Source organism: Acanthochromis polyacanthus, chromosome 6, assembly GCF_021347895.1.
Source record: "Acanthochromis polyacanthus isolate Apoly-LR-REF ecotype Palm Island chromosome 6, KAUST_Apoly_ChrSc, whole genome shotgun sequence".
In the NCBI taxonomy this organism is placed as follows: Eukaryota; Metazoa; Chordata; class Actinopteri; family Pomacentridae; genus Acanthochromis; species Acanthochromis polyacanthus.
Window position 1 is genome coordinate 34,340,832 of NC_067118.1, and position 16,635 is coordinate 34,357,466.

Below are 16,635 nucleotides of genomic sequence, written 5' to 3' on the forward strand. Positions count from 1 at the left end.
CTCTGAGGTGCTTATTTAGATTTGAATGGGGCTTCGGGTAATGAAGGCTAATTTCCCTGCTGACAGTTCCCCCCTGAAATTAATCTATCTGACCGCCCCCCTTTATTTTTTTGAAACTTGGACCGACTGTTGGAGCTGGTGGGGGTTGGATGGATGTTAAAGGCTCTGATACGCACAAAACATTCCCACCGACACACACACACACCCCTTGCGGTGTTTTCCGGGATCACGCCACTTGCTTCCACTTGGGATCCAGCAGCAGCGATATGGCTGATCATCACCGGATGGGACGGTGCCGTTCGTGAGCGAAAGTTAGCACACAAATAATGAGTCATTGCGGGTCCACGATGCACTCGATCAGGCGACGGGACACTGCGGCAGGCAGTGTGAGGCTGGGGTAGGAATCATCCGACGGGGGTTAACTGAAAATTTTGGTGTATTTCACGGCAAAGTTACTGGAGGAACTTGTCGCAGTGGATCCCCGGCGTGCTGCCCGGATTACCCATACACAAGTGGAACAATAGTCTCCTGCAGCAGAAACACAAGCAGGTCAGTGTTGTTTATACCACTCATTGGTTTCGATCCCGTATTGACAATGTTAGGATATCACACACAGGCGACCGTCCTATCACCTGACATTGCAGGTGGACTCGTTTTTCTTTAAATCAAAAGCATTGTAATTATTTTCGCTGCGAAAATGTGCGTCCGTAAATGTGGACACTTTGACACGATTCCCCTGCATGAAATCGCGTTAGGACCACTAAAGTGACGATAAATGGCGACACACTAGCACCACAGTCCGAGCGTGTTTAACTCCCAACAGAGCAGTGGATTTGGAATCTCGGAACTATTCTGTCGACAAAACCCGTTTAAACCCAAACAGCCAGTGGCGGAGATTAACCCCGGCGCTATTTCCACAGAGTTTGTGCGCCGGCCGGGCGGCTGTGCAACTTTTCCCCTGCCCTGCCTGATTCTCCTCCTCCCGGATACTTGCGTCAGGAAAACACGGGGAGAGAGGAACTGACCGAAAACGCAAAAGGCCTGGAAGGTAGAGAGGAAACCTCCACCAGCCAGGCCCCGACACGAAACGCTGGCGTGTTCGGTTCGCGTCCCCGGGGTTTATCCGCTCACTTGCCTACTTTGCGTGCGCCCTGCCCGCGGTCACGTCGGGTTGTTTCACGGGATATTCGCAGGACACTTGGCTCTACCGCCAACGTGCCAGTCCAGGTGCTGCGGTTCTGCGGGGTTCTGTCGTGGAACACTACATGTGTTGAACAGTTAAATGTGGAACCCGCGTCTTTGAACAATTCTTTTCTCAGCAGCGTGTTGGGGGTATCATTTGCCGCTAAATTATTTATATCAATCTCAATGTGGGATGTCCAGATTGAAAAACATCCCATCAGTTCTCTTGCCCTTGCAATGCACCTCTGCTGAAAAATCTCTCTAACAATCCCACAGCAGTAATGATCCAAAGCTTTACCTGTGTATTTTCTGCTGTACACTGCAATTAAGAGTATTTAGAAGCACTCATGACCTTATTTTTGCCTGTTCACCAGCTGTACACTATTCTGAGGTCAAATAATGTAGGCTACTTTTTACCCAGAAAAAGGCCTCTCTGAAGTTTAAAATCTCTCTACATCAGTGTCTGACAAACAATCATAACAGTGGTAATAATAATAATCCTAAAAATGATACTAAGTAATGAAATTTGGCTCTCCAGTTATTCACTTGTTATTGTTTGCCGACTTTCTGTTGATTTATGTCACAATTTTATAAAGATGTGGTGTTACTATTAGATGAGAGGCTCATTTCCAAATACATGTGTAATGTAATGTATTAGCCTGCTATTATTTAAGTTTTATTTAATAAGTACCTGTGGGACACAGGTCATTGTACTGAACTGCAGTTTGATTTTTTATATGAAATTTTTGTTCAAATCCACCACATAAACATTGGAGAACTGTCCTTAATTAACATAATTTATGTTATACAAATCTTTCTCTACCCAGTGTGATCCCTGTGAGCCAGATCTGCCAACAGTCATAAGTCAGACGGTCAGACCCTATTCTCTTGTGGATGAAAATGGCATTTCAGATTTTTTTAAATCCTTTTTTTGTTTTGTTTTTTTGCTATGTGTGATTTTTGCTTTTTTTTAAAAAAAAGTTTGCTTCTGTTCATTCATTCATACATTCAGTCATTCATTCATTCATCGTCTTCCATAATTATTTTTTTCTCTTAATCTTACTCTGGAGATTTAGGTTAAGTGATGGTCAAGATGCTTAGGCGAAGCCACTGGGCTTATGAGGAGAATGGACTGTTGTTTGGGTTATCTATTTATGTGTTTTGTGTGGATGTGTGTAGGATCCTGTAGTTGGGCAGATTTGTGCATTACTCATGCATCCTCAGGCCGCTGCGCGAAAGCAGCGTTTGGAGTGCCACTGAGTGCCCGTTCCACTTTGCCACAGTGCATGTGTGTGCATGCATGCGTGCGAGTTATATGTGCCACTGAATGGCAGAATAATGGTCGTTTGTTTTTGATGAAAAGGAAAGAAAGAGAGGCGTAGGCTGTAAGATAATATGTCTGAAACAAAGTGATACCCAAAAGGTATTTGTATGCCTTGTTTGGATGTGACTGTGTGACATATGTATGTGTATGGCACATAGACTCAAGCTTTGGTCCTCAGTTCCATTCAGAGGCATCATTGGAAGAGGAATCCCAGAGCCAAGCTGGCATGGACTGCATGATGCAGTGCTCTGTGGTGTCCCATAAGCTAGAGGGCTGGAAGTTTCTGCAGCTGACATGAGCATGTTTGAGGGAGTGTTTACGTGTGTGTGCACGAGTGGCGAGCACAGAGAGATGTGAATTGTTTATTCTCAGCTTTTCGCCTCTTTCTGTCTTCTTCTTCTTCGCTTCACCTCAGAGACAGAAACTGCGGTTCCAGCCAGGGCCTGTAGCCTAGCAACCCAAATGGTGTGTGTCTTGAATAAATCAGACTGTGTTCCTCTTCTGTCCTCCTCAGGGGTGTGTCAGTTCACCTCACCTCCAAGCTACCACAACAGTGCAACCACCCCAAACATGTGGGAACACATGAACACATGCTCACCAGCTGCTAACAGACAGAAGAGTGACTTGTTATTCCTTTACTCCTTTCTATCAGTTACCCCACTAACCTTTGCTCGCTTCTGTTTGTTTTATTACACAGCCCATGTTATAATGTGTGTGAATTCATGCACTGTGTTGCATTCAAACACAGCCAAAACAACAGAAGTGCTTGTACTGCCTTTGAATGTTGCGGGCAGTGAGTGGAGCCTCTGTCATTTGGAGTGTGTCCCTTCATTTAGTAGGAGTTATGTATCCGAGTTGTTCGTGGTTTGCCAGGTGTCTGGTGAGTTTGGCCTGCACATGCTGTTGCCTGGAGCCACATGCCTCGTCCCACTCACTGATGTGCCTCTTCGAAGCTCTTCACACTGCCACGTCCATCTGCACCAGACAAGGCTCAGTGTCCAGTCGACATTCATAGCACTTCATTCTTCATTAAACACTTTTTTTTTTTACATCACTGAACGCAGTTTAGGCCTTCGTTTTAATACACAAAGCTCAAATTGTAGTTATGCAGCAAAGAGTTAAACATACAGACATTTTATTATAGCACAAAAATAGGGATAAAATAAAATAATGGAATGCTATTTAATACAGGTGTCAGGAAGAAATGTTTATTTTTGTAGCTGGAGACATCCATTACAGATGAAAGAGAAAGTCAATTTTTTTTTATCAAGCTAATCATTAGTGGGTATTCCTGGCTTTTTCTACACCGACGCTTTAAATAATGGTGTCCATTACATTTCCTTGAAATGCATGCTGTTTGCTTATTTTGTGGAGATGTTTGTCACAGAATCTAACCTTTATTGTCAGCTGCATATATACTCACTGAAGCCATCAAAACTATGAATGAACACATATGAAATTATGCAGTGTGAAATAGGTCAAAATGTGTTATATGTTTTGGATTCTTCAAAATAGCCACCCTTTGCTTTGATTACTGCTTTGCACACTCTTGGCATTCTCTGGGTGAGCTTCATGAGGTAGTAACCTGAAATGGTTTTCCAACAGTCTTGAGGGAGTTCCCGGAGATGCTGAGCACATGTTGGCCCTTTTACCTTCATTCTGTGATCCATCTCATCCCAAACCATCTCCATTGATTTTAGGTCAAGTGACTGTGGAGGCAAGGTCATCAGACGCAGCTCTCATTCACCCTCCTTCTTGGTCAAATAGCCCTTTGGGGTCATTGTCCTGTTGAAAAATAAATGATGGTCCAACTAAACGCAAACCAGATGGGATGGCATGTCACTGCAGGATGCTGTGATAGCCATGCTGGTTCAGTGTGACTTCAGTTTTGAATAATTCCCCAACACTTTCACCAGCAAAGCACCAACAGTGTCCTCCTTCATGCTTCACGGTGGGAACCATGCATGTAGAGACCATCCGTTCACCTTTTCTGCTTCGCACAAAGGCACGATGGGTGGAACCAAAGAACAGATTTCCACTGCTCTGTGGTCCATTTCTTGTGTTTCTTGGCCCAAACAAAACCCTTCTGCTTGTTGCTTTTCCTTAGTAGTGGTTTATCAGCAGCTATTAACCATAAAGGTATGATCGGCCCAGTCTCCTCTGAACAGTTGATGCAGAGAAGTGTCTGCTACTAGAACTCTGTGTGGCATTCATCTGAGCTCTGGTCTGAGGTGCTGTTAACTTGCGATTTACGAGGGTGGTGACTCGAATGAACTTATCCTCTGCAGCAGAGGTGACTCGTGCTCTTCTCTTCCTGGGGTGGTCCTCATGTGAGTCAGTTTCGTCGTAGCGATTGATGGTTTTTGCGACTGCACTTGGGATACATTCAAAGTTTTTACAATGTTCTCGACTGACTGACTTTCAGTTCTTGAAGTAACGATGGACTGTCGTTTCTCTTTACTTAGCTGATTGGTTCTTGCCATAATATGGATTCTAATAGCTATCAAACAGGGTTGTCAACTATGTACCAACCTGACTTCTACACAACACAACTGATGGTCCCTACTCCATTAAGAAGGCAAGAAATTCCACAAATTAAGGTTGACAAAGCACACCTGTGAAGTGAAAACCATTTCAGGTGACTACCTCATAAAGCTCATTGAGAGAATGTCAAGAGTGCGTAAAGCAGTAATCAAAGCAAAGGGTCGATCTTTTGAAGAATCTAAGATATAAAACGTGACTTTTTTCAAACCTTTTTGTTTACTACATAATTCCATATGTGTTCATTCATAGTCTTGATGCCTTCAGTGAGAATCGAACTTGTAAAGCCATGAAAATAAAGAAAAACCATGAAATGAGGAGGTATGTCCAAACTTTTGACTGGTAGTGTATATCAATATGAAGTGGTATGCTGAAGTGATTCCCCTCTATAACCTTCTGGGAAATGAGATTCTCCAAACTGTTCATGTTAATTCAACACAGATAAGATGTAGACTGTGAAATTAGTTATTAACGTGTGTCTACGTGTGTGTGTGTGCGTGCCTGGACGCTGGCCCAAGTGTGTGTTTGTGATAACATTGCTGTGTATTTATCTGGGTAATAAGCAGAGCATCGTATATCAGCTGTTACTTTATTATGCGACTCTCTTATTCCTGAAAATTTGTGGATGATTGCTGCAAGGCACCATGAAGAGAACCCAATCTCCTTGTCCAAGCTGGCTGCTTCTCTAATGAAGTCTGGGAAAACATGCAAATGAGGGGGGAGGGAAATTGATAATCCATGTAGCTGGATGATATGAAATACATGTGAATTGCTTTCCTTTGGCTCTTTTGTTTCCTTCTTCAACTTTTTTTTCTCATGTCAGAAAAACACATTTAGCTGAGGTGCAGACCACATCCAACTGGACTCATGTAAACTGTCAGAGGCAACGCTCATAGCAATAGATAGTCTTCTAGGCACATCTTCTGGTGAAAAAAGCCAGTTGTCTCTAGTGTGGATGTTTGAATTCCCTCAGAGCACTGGTTGTCTCTAATAGGCCTGAAAGACTGAGGGCCTGAAAGGATGAATGGCTTTTGTTGAAGCCTCCAAGGTTGGACACAAAGAGAAAGGCAGCGGGTGCAGTGTGTATTTGTGTGTGTCGGTGTGTGTGCTCGTGCTTGTCAGCTCCCGAGCCCTTATGGGTTAGATAGAAGGAGCAGGAAGTGGGAAACAGAAATACTCCACCATAGCTGCCTCTACCTTCAGGCCAGTGAAGCAGAGTGTAGAGGGCTACAATGAACAAAGTGACTTCCACTAAAATACACACATCGCAACGGCACATATACTGTACATACTCTTATCAACCAGATATTAAAGGTCTGCTGAGGGGCACTCTCAACAGTATATAACTTTAAAAGCTTACTGACGCTAAAAGGTATACAAGCACAAACACACAACACTCACAGTCGGGCCAGCAGTGAATATACCAAACACTTTGCTAGAATAACAATATGCTTCCTACATTTATTTTGAGGATGGAAAGTTCTCTCTCCTGCAGTTACATTTCTACTGTACAATATCTGAAGCTCACTTTCCATCTGACTTGTTTACTTGTTGTTACAGGGACATTACAGTTGAATGGACCACTGTAGAGCCATAAATGGATTATGCATATGAACTTTATTCTTGTTTCCCAACATGATTTGTATGCCATGTTGTTTTTTTTTTTTTGTGTTAGAAAACCGTTTTATAACATCAATTTATTATGCACAGTTGATGGAACAGCCAGTGAAATGTGTGTCAATCACAGCTCATCAGGGAAAGGTGCTCTTGTCTGAAACCTCTGGGGAGCTGCATTATCAGCCATTTACATGTTTTTTTTTTGTACATTTTTTTGTCATTCTCTTTCCCTCTTTTTCTCTCTGCCTCTCTGGATTTGTCTCTCTCTCATTCTTTGTCTTTTATTTTGCAATGTTTGCACTTGGGATACATAACAATGAGAACACACGCTGCGTGAGCAAACACAATCATTGGGAGCCCAAAGAACTGCAGAAAATGCGCAGAGGCTGCACTGCAGTAGTTTCACTATACAATGAAGATTAACTGGGTGGCGTGGATCTAGCTGTTGATGGCTATAATGACAACAATGGCCACGGTTATGATGTTGGAGATGCAGGTAATGCTTTTGATGGTAATGATGTTGTTGCTGGTTCCCCTTTAGGCCCGTGGGCCCCAGTGGTGCGGTCGAGAAGATGGACAGGATGAAGATAATCAAGCGTAGGCTGTCCATGTCTCTACGCAGCGCTCGGCCCGTCGATGACTCTCTGTCTGAACTCGCAGAGCAGATGGCCCTGGATGAGCCATCCACAGCCAGAGACAACGGTGAGACATGAACAAATGCTCTTACACACATGTATTCACAAGCACTGAAGTGGATGCCATCATTCAGGCACATTGTAGGCATGAGGGGACCTATTTGAAAATTCACAGCTCATAAACTAACCTAAATAGTCCTTTAATTGAATAAAAGTGTGTGTAATACTAATTCATACTACACCATCCGCATTATATCAATATACTTCACAGACAGACAGACAGACAGACAGACAAAATGTAGCAAGGCAGCATGTGTTGTCATTATGATGAAGAGTAATTGTGTCACCTCTATAACCCTCTTGGGAGTCACACAGTGATTAGTTTGACTTCAGCATCTGTTATGGCTAGTATTTTACCACACCAGAGCAGTTATTGAAGAGCAGTTGCTCATATTGTCTTGCAGTTTAAGACCTTACGACTTCATTTGGGGCTTTTTCAATACATTAAGAAGCATTAGATCATATTTTTTTCTTAAGTGGTGGAAAGGGTCGACATGCAAGTCTTTCTTGATAGCTGTAAATAATTCATGCAAACGTACGGCAGCAGATACTGCACTTCTCCATTCTTGTGTGTCCTTCATTTATACTGATCTAGAACTGACATAAAATGTTTTTATTGCAAGTATCCCATAAACAGCATTTGTCCTTGTTTCAAAAACATGTGGGTCAAAATGTTTTTTCCCAAATATGCTCGTAAAGGCATGCAAATGCTCAGCTTTTTTTCACCTACCAGAGCCATCCTAACCACCATCATCTTTACCTCATCAACTTCATCACAACTAACTTCACTGTACACTTTACTTCACATTTCAGACTATGATATTTGTATCATAGTCTGAAAGGCAAAGTAAGCTGGAAATGCATGTGTCTTCCCAAAGCTGTCTGAATTCAAATATGCTATTTTGTGTATTCACACAAGCAAAATGTCTTAGCTCCTCAAATAAAGGGTGAAAAGCAATGTCACACTTAGAAATTCTGGTTGCCATCTGCTGGGCATCCTCCAGGATTGCAGGTTCCAGTGTGGAAAAATCAGAGCCCTCCAAACCCAGACGCTGTGTGTATATGATTTGTCTTTGTGTGTGTCTGCGTTGTTTTCTGGCACCAGGCGGAAACCAGGTCAGAACATGGAGTAAGGGAGGTTGCCTCTGCTTCAGGAGGAAAACAAGAAAAGCCTCAGTGATCAAATATTGCCGTATTGCCTTAGCTGCTTTGTAGTCTGGATACAAGGAGCGATGATGTTCTGTTTTTCCAGCTCCCGGGCTACAACATCCATACCTCTACCTGATTAATTTAATTCACTGCAATCTCTCTGTCTTTCCTTCTATTTTTACGACACTCTCTTTTGTCTTTAATAGCTCAAGCTGTGTCAGTTCATTTCCAGAGAGCTCAGGCAGCAAGTGAGCGAGACAGAGTACCATGGAGGAAGTGATGTAGAGGATGAGGAGAGAGACATTAAACTTTAACAAGTGCTCTACATTGCCATCTTCTCTTGCCTTTCCATTCTTGCTTTATCACCTCCCCACACACACACACAAGTCTCTATAAATATTAGTCAGACTGTGCAAAAGAGCGGTAAAACATAATTCTCACATTTTTCAAAGTGCTAATGAGAATGTAATGTTGATGCTGCAGCTGACCTCATATCTCTTCTTCCACTGTGTTCTTGGAGGACTTAGAGCGGTTTTACTGTAGGTGAGACTGGAAGGAAATCGTGTGAGGAGTTTAGGGGAACAATTTCAAATGCTTGGTGATCACAGTGGCATTTAAAGTGCAATGTGGAGGAAATAGGCATTATTTCAAAGGAGTTGTGACACATGGGCTCCCACCCACATTCTACAAAAAGGATTAATTAATTCAGATGAATGTGAAAGGAAGGCGATGATGCACACATGCGGACAGGCTGTTCTGCACATTTATGTGGGCTTGGGTTGAGGAATTTTGCTTTGAAAACCCCAAGAAGCAGGTGTTTATCCTTAAGTATAAATCTGACCACTGGACATTTGTTTTTTTTTTTACTACAGTTAGCTAAATATTTATGCAGTCCTTCCATCAGAGATTTGGAAGCTCCCATATCTCTGTGACCTCTTTCCTACAGTGCGTCTGCTGATGTCTTAATGTCTATCTTTCTTACTATCTGTTGTGCGTAAGCAGTCTTTATCAGTCTGTGACTCAACATAATTGCCACTATGTATGCCTCATGCCTCATACACTTTCTATTCCACTTTTTATTACTGTGTGCCTACTGTTTTCTCTACTAACATGAATACAGTAACTGTGTGCATCCCTACCTCTTTATCTACCACTGCTACATATTGTACTGTTCCTACATGTTCTACTGCCTCTCTGTGTCTGGTCTCTGTGTGACCTTGTGTCGTCTTTTTTCTCCTTCTCTCCCATTCCCTCTTCCAATTCTTGTCACCTTGCACCTTTTTATTTTACTGCTTCTGCTCCCTTTCCTCTGCTATTCCTCAACTCTTGAACCCTCCTTTTCTCCGCTTTCCCTTTATTCTGTTTTTTCCGGTTTTGAACCCTTCCTCTTTTTGTTTTCTGTCAATCTGCTGCTCTTCTGAATTTTATGCCCCCGCTCTTTCTTGCATTCTCTGCCGCTCTCTACTTTTCTCCCTTCATTTTCTCCCCTCTTTCTGGCTGTCCGTCTGCGTTGTGTATCTCAGAGCCCATGGTGGTGTGCGCTGTGCACCCCCCTGCCTCCCATAGCGCTCCCTCCTTCCTGCGTCAGTATGCCGGTCATCTGGGCCGCACCGCCCTGCGCAGAGAGCCGGGTGGGGGGCTGGAAAGAGACAGAGCCTTCCTGAGCCTGCACAGGACTGGATCTCTGGGTACACATAAACACACACACACATTGACACTTGGACACACCCATAGGCAACAAAGAAGCACATCAAGGTACTGAATATTTTTTATTTTACGCCACTGTGTATGCTCTTAAAAATCTTTTCACTGTTTATAAAGTAGCCAACTATATGTAGTACTTATTATACCTATACATGACCCTTTCTGGAACCAGCTACAACATAACTGTTGCACACAACAACAACAGTAATACAAGTCAGAATAATCCAGTAACAGAATCTAACACAGCAGGGCCAGTGTGTACGTTTTGCTATGTGTGCTGAAGTACTTGCTCAAGTAAGAATTCCAGGACTTGAAGTGGACTATTTTACGAATACTTACGTCTAAAACCTCTGAGTAAAACAAACACACTCCCTCACATGGAAAACTCATCCCACTGTGTTCAGTATCATTCTGAGACTGTGTCATTTGTCTCTGTTTTAACATTTTCTGCACTTTTCTGCTGCTCATGTGTGTCATCAGTTCAGTAAATGGAACTCTTTTGTATCTTTCTGTCTTTGAATCGATCGAGAAATAGTTATTATTCAGTAGTGTATTTAGTTGTATTATATAAATATACTCTGCCCGTCCCCCCCAAAAAAAGTTGCACACTCTATTATTTTGTTGGACTGCCTTTAGCTTTGAGTATGGCACACATTCATTGTGGCATCATTTTGATAAGCTTCTGCAGTGTCACAGCTTTTATTTCTGTCCAGAGTTGGATTAATTTTTCTCCAAGATCTTATATTGATGATGGGAGAGTCGGACCGCTGCACAAAGTCTTCTCTAGCACATCCCAAAGATTCCCAGTGGGACTGAGGTCTGGACTCTGTGGAGGCCAATCCATGTTTGAAAATGATGTCTCATGCTCCTTGAACCACTCATTCACAATGTGAGCCCCATGAATCCTGGCATTGTCATCACGGAATATGCCCATGCCATCAAGGAGGAATAACTCCACTATGAAGACCTTAGAATAGCGTTACTTTGAAACCAACAACTAAGTAAGTAAAGTATGGTTTAACCTTCCTGACATGTTTTGATTACGTCTGCACACGTCTTCAGAGCATCATCCGACATGTGATGACGTGTCCTTTTTATCTGGTGACCGGTCTGACAGATCTGTCAGATCGGTCACGCCCTCCGCCGGGGGACCATAGTTGAAACATGTCAACAAGATAAAACCATACCTTCCTTACTTAGTTGTCGGTTTAGAAGTAACGCTATTCTAAAGTAAGAAATGACAAAATGAACATAATCCAACTAATGGAGAGACCTGGTCATTCAGTATATTCAGGCAGTCAGCTGGCCTCATTCTTTGGGCACATAACATTGCTGAACCAAGACCTGACCCACTGCAGCAACCCCAGATCATCAGGCTTGTCATCCGCTTCTCTTCTTACTTACTCTCCTCTTACTGTGATGTGCCCATCAATTTGGAACATGGTAAACGTGAATTCATCAGATCACATGACCTTCTTCCATTGCTCCAGAGTCCAATATGTATGCTCCATAGCAAATTGAAGCTTTTTTTCTGATTAGCCTCACTGATCAGTGGTTTTATTAAGGCTACATAGCTGTTTAGTCCTAAGCCCTGGAATTCCCTTCACATTGCACTTGTGGAAATGCGCTTACTTTCACTATTAAACATAGTTGTCCTATTGATTTCTTATGATATGATTTCACCAAACATTTAAGTCCTCTCCGATCACGATCATCCAAGAGTTTGTTCCAACCACATTTCTTCCTCGAAAATGATGATTCACCACTATCCTACCAGGTTTGGATGGTTCTTATCCTGATTTTATTCGTTTCAGAAATCTCCTTAGTTCTTGTCTTTGACTGATACGGGCCAATAATTTCACCCTTCTGAGGCAGATGAACATCCTTTCTACAACCACAGGATATGTCTTCCTACACAATTGTTTAATAAATAAGAACTCCTCGCTGCATCAACTAGGGTTAAAGAAGTTGTTGCCAGCTGAAACATTCACTGCAGTAATTACCCAATGGAAGGCTCTTACCTATTTGCTTAGTAAAATCCAGGTGACGACTATTTTTTTTTCTTTTTTTGAACAGACACTGTATTTCTCAACCAGAACAGGATATTAGATCTGAGCAATACTGCCACCTTTGGGTGGAAAACTTGCACACTGAAATCACGTAGTGGCCAGTGATGTCACTTTTACCTACTTTAAGAAGGATGTGTGTGTATGCATGTGTCTGTCTGCTTGTGTGTGCGTATCTAAGTGGGCTTTCACTGAGTGAAACCGTATTTACTGACACAACTTGGCTATCCTGCCAATGCTCACTATGATCGTGAAAGGCTAAATCTCTAATGACCTTAATCCAACATACACAAACACACACATACATGCACATGCTCACAACACTCACATGCTCGCACAATTACTTTTTCCTTCTGTCTGCATTATGTAATGTGGTCTGTGGCTATATGGATCCCAGTAATCTCATTTCCCACTGTGGCAGAACGGCTTATATCAGGAGCAGTAGGGCAGATCGCACTGAGGGAGGGAGAGTCAAGGATGGATGGAGAGAGAGGAACTGAACATGATGATGCTGGAGATGGGTTTAGGATGAAATAGAGTTTAGAAAGTGATGGTGGATTGATTTATGAGGGAGTGAGCATGAGAGAGGAAGAAATGAAAAGTATGGATGAAGAGGGGGAACAACAGGCGGAGTGGTAGGAGAGTGTTTCACAACGGCTCCTTCAGGAGTCATATTGGCTTTGTGCTGTGTGTCCCCAGAGTGAAGTGCAGAGAGACCGCAATGAGACTCCTTGCATCCATTTAACTCTAGCAAAGGAAGACTAGTCTTCCACCAGCAGCTTACAGTTTATTGCAATCCTGTGAGCTGGAAACGTGATAAGTATATTTGGCTAAACCATAAGTACTGCCCGGGAAGAAATAGATAATACAGAATAAGGATGGATATAGCTTCCCATTTTTGGTACTATTGCTGATATAGTTTCTTAGTTTTGGCACCTATAGTATAATCATAAACTTTTTGTACTTTACCTGAGAACTATAGGCCTTTTTTGTACATTTTTTCCCACTTTGCATTGTTGCATGCTAGTTAAGTTATAATTTCATTTAAATTTGGCAAATCTCATACATAAACTCTTTGTCACTTTCTTTGACCCAGTTAGTGACAGTTTTATCTATGGAGCATATTGACACAGATTAATAATGACTTTTAAAGTCATTTGCAGTGTACTGTACAGGGAATGTGGAAAGCAGATCATGAATTTTTAAGGCTTATATCAATATTTTAGTTAAGAAAATCCGGTATTCCTTATTTGATTTGATAAAAATCTGTTAATTTAGGAAAAAATTATGGTCAAAATATTCTTTCTGTGAAATATTTCAGAATTAAAAGACAAACATTTCAGCCCTTCTGGTGGTAAACTATGTAATGAAATAAACATATTCCAGTGATATGTAGAATAATGTGCATGTACCAAAGCTTAAGCCCACAGATTGCTGGTTGGTCTGGCAGAGTGACTTCATTCTGTGAAATCCGCAGCTGCCTCTGTGCTTTGAAAAGCCCCCAAAAGGACACAGCTTGACTCAGAACCTAGAATAGATGCTACCCTGCTATTAAAATCTTGATAACGCGTAGTTTGAAATGTTAAAAAGGTATTCTGTGCTGCTGCTGTGTGTGTGCGTATGAGGTGTGTTTCCCACTGGTTGGTCTCGCTGACTCACGGTGTGCCACTCAGCAGTCGAGGCACGTTGCACCCTTTAATAGAGCGACATGATGATGCAATCTCCCCTTCCTGCTGCACTAAAGAGATTACCCACCCTTTCTCTGTCTCTCACAGTCTCCCACCATGTTTTTCTAACTCGCTCTATTTATGCATATGAGCATTCCGTTAAATACACTATTAATCTGAGTAATTGAGCTTGTGTGCGGGGTTATATGTTCGAGGCATTTGGTTGGTAGCCAGACAGTGAAAGATATTACAGGTTTGTGATTCATCTGTTGCTCACTGGACCAACACCCACTCCCACCACACTGTACTTACAGTCAGGAAAGATGAGCACGCACTTTTCATTTTCGCTGTTCACCACCACCTCACCTCTCTCTCTCTCTCCCTCTCCCTGTGTGAATATCTGTAGTTGCGCTGTTGAGGATTAGCTGGACCTCCTGTCTGCTTTACTGAGAACAGGAACTGTGCTGAAAGCTGCCTACTCTAGTCAAAACCCGTCGCTGGCTGCTATTTTCGATACTGTCACAGATGTCTCCTCTCCTTCTTTTCTCCCCTCTGTCTCAGTGTCTGCCTCTTTCTCTTTGCATATATCAAAATACTATATTTAACCCCCAGATGAAACCAAAAATGAGGTGCAGGTTAAAAATGGTAAGCTTTTCAGACCCTCCTCCTTATCTCTCCTTGTGCATTGTACACCATGAGAGACCTTGTCTATGCCAGGGATTTAATGTAATGCACTAACACTGCATTAATCGCTGTAGCCCTCTCCCTCACTCCGCACACTCTCAGCCATCCATTTGCTCACTCCCGGGTTGGATTTAATAAGAACAGTGGAGTGGACTCCTTTTATGTAGTTGGTCTTATAAGCTTTTTATGTGTGTGTTAGGGCGGCTTGCTGTTTCACTGGCTCATGCTTGAGGCTAAGGAAGACACTGCTAACAAATGCTGGTGATTTACAGAGCTATATGCAATAGAGGTGAGGTGTAGGGGTGAGATGTTTGGGAACAGCATACACACAGCCGGTAGCTTACAGTAGCAGCACTCTGGTCCCACTAATTGAATAATAAGATTCCTTCGATGCAGATAAAAGGTTTAGAGGTAATTACTGCAGTCTAAAGTCTCCCAGCCCTCTGCCTTGTGATTGTGTTTCTCTATGCGTGCGTGTTCCTCTGGGATGTTATATGCACTTTGATTTTTATTGTCAGACTAGTCCTGGAGGCATCATGTGGCATTTATGGTTTATAGATTGTGAAAACAGTATGCTTTAAATGGAAAGAAATGTAGCCAAGCAAATTTGCAGATAAAGATGTTTCAGGAGCGACAAGACAAGAAAACGCGTCGAGGAATGAGACCTTGAGGGGAGAGAACAGCTATGTGGAGATGACTGCAAAGCAAGAGAGAAATCTTCAGTGTATACAGTTGCACTTGTGAATATAAAGAGACGGTTAGACAGTGATGGGTGGAGGCCTGAGTGGCATGCTTTTGTCCTTGACGTTTTAAACAGTCTGAAGCCCAAGGATTCATCAGGCTACATCAATACGTGTCTGTCACTGCACTGTAAATGACCATTAGTCTCTGCTTGAATCTATCTGAAGATATAGAGCTCTGGGCCCAAATAAAGCAATCTGAAATACATCTCACATAGGTTTAGTTCTGCTTATATTCCTGACAAATATTTATTTCAGTGCATTCCACACCTACCTAGATTAAAAATGCTTTCAGGTTGTGTTAAGTTTACACTTTCCCAGTGATCCGGCATATTTACACTAACTGAGCCAGTTATGGTTGTGTGTTTGTGTGTGTAGTCTTACAATTAAGAGCGTGACTGTTGACATGCGGGGTGTGTGTGTCTCGCTGCATGAGCGTGTATTGTTTGTAAAAGTTTACAGGACACCCCGGTTATTGACATGAGGGGAGAGGTCAGATTTTATGTTACAATGGTCCGGAACATTTGTGGAAAAGCTTTTTCGAGTTTTAATCCTTGAGAATATAAGGAGGAAAGATACAGTAGCATTTAAGACTTTATCTTGCTGACATTTGGATGCACATTCTGGAACACTTTCATGTCCTCTAAACACTTCTGTTGATGTTAGTTGCTGTGATGGCAAGGTCAGCTGTTCCACTGACTATCAACAAGACCAGCAGGGAAAGATGCATGCGGAAAAGAAGAGTTGTGCATTCAAAACTGAAAATGTTCGTTCAGTAAAAATGCAAATATTACCATAAACATGTACTTCAAGCATTTGTTATGCAGATTGGCCACTATCCCTTGTATATAGTTTATTTGCCTGTTATTGATGCATAAACATGTAAGCAGTGTTTACAGTTGCCTTTAGCTGGTTTATTTTATATCAAAGTATCACATTTTAAATTATTGTCACATGCTTTTTATGTATGTGAGCCATTTAAACACCAACCCTCAAATGAACTAGTATTAATGTAGTCTATTAATGTAGTCAAGTAAAAAGTACAGTCTCTTTGAAATGTACTGCAAGTACAAAGTGACAAAATGGAAATACTGAAGTAAAATACTATTACCTCAAAACTGTAACTCAGTATGGTACTTGGGTAAATGTACTTCCCACTAAAGGTTATTACCAAGAAAACATCAATCACCTTCATAATACATGCAACAAAGCCAGAGGCCTTAAATTTAAGCTGCATCTCTCAGTGTTGTTTGCAAAAGGAAAAAT

General features: G+C 42.1%; 1 protein-coding gene across 5 annotated transcripts in view; it reads left to right on the forward strand.

The window, feature by feature from the left end:
* LOC110965566 (cyclin-dependent kinase 17-like) overlaps nucleotides 1-16,635 on the forward strand; it is a 43,861-nt gene continuing 27,226 nt past the window's right edge. For 2 of the 5 annotated variants that reach the window (XM_051949160.1, XM_022214665.2), the window contains exons 1-3: nucleotides 1-549; nucleotides 7,206-7,366; nucleotides 10,032-10,196. In XM_051949160.1, the coding sequence (XP_051805120.1) occupies nucleotides 7,237-7,366; nucleotides 10,032-10,196 (295 nt within the window). In that variant the 5' untranslated portion in view covers nucleotides 1-549; nucleotides 7,206-7,236. The remainder of the gene's footprint in view (nucleotides 550-7,205; nucleotides 7,367-10,031; nucleotides 10,197-16,635) is intronic. The other 3 variants (XM_022214666.2, XM_022214668.2, XM_022214669.2) reach the window with 3 other exon arrangements.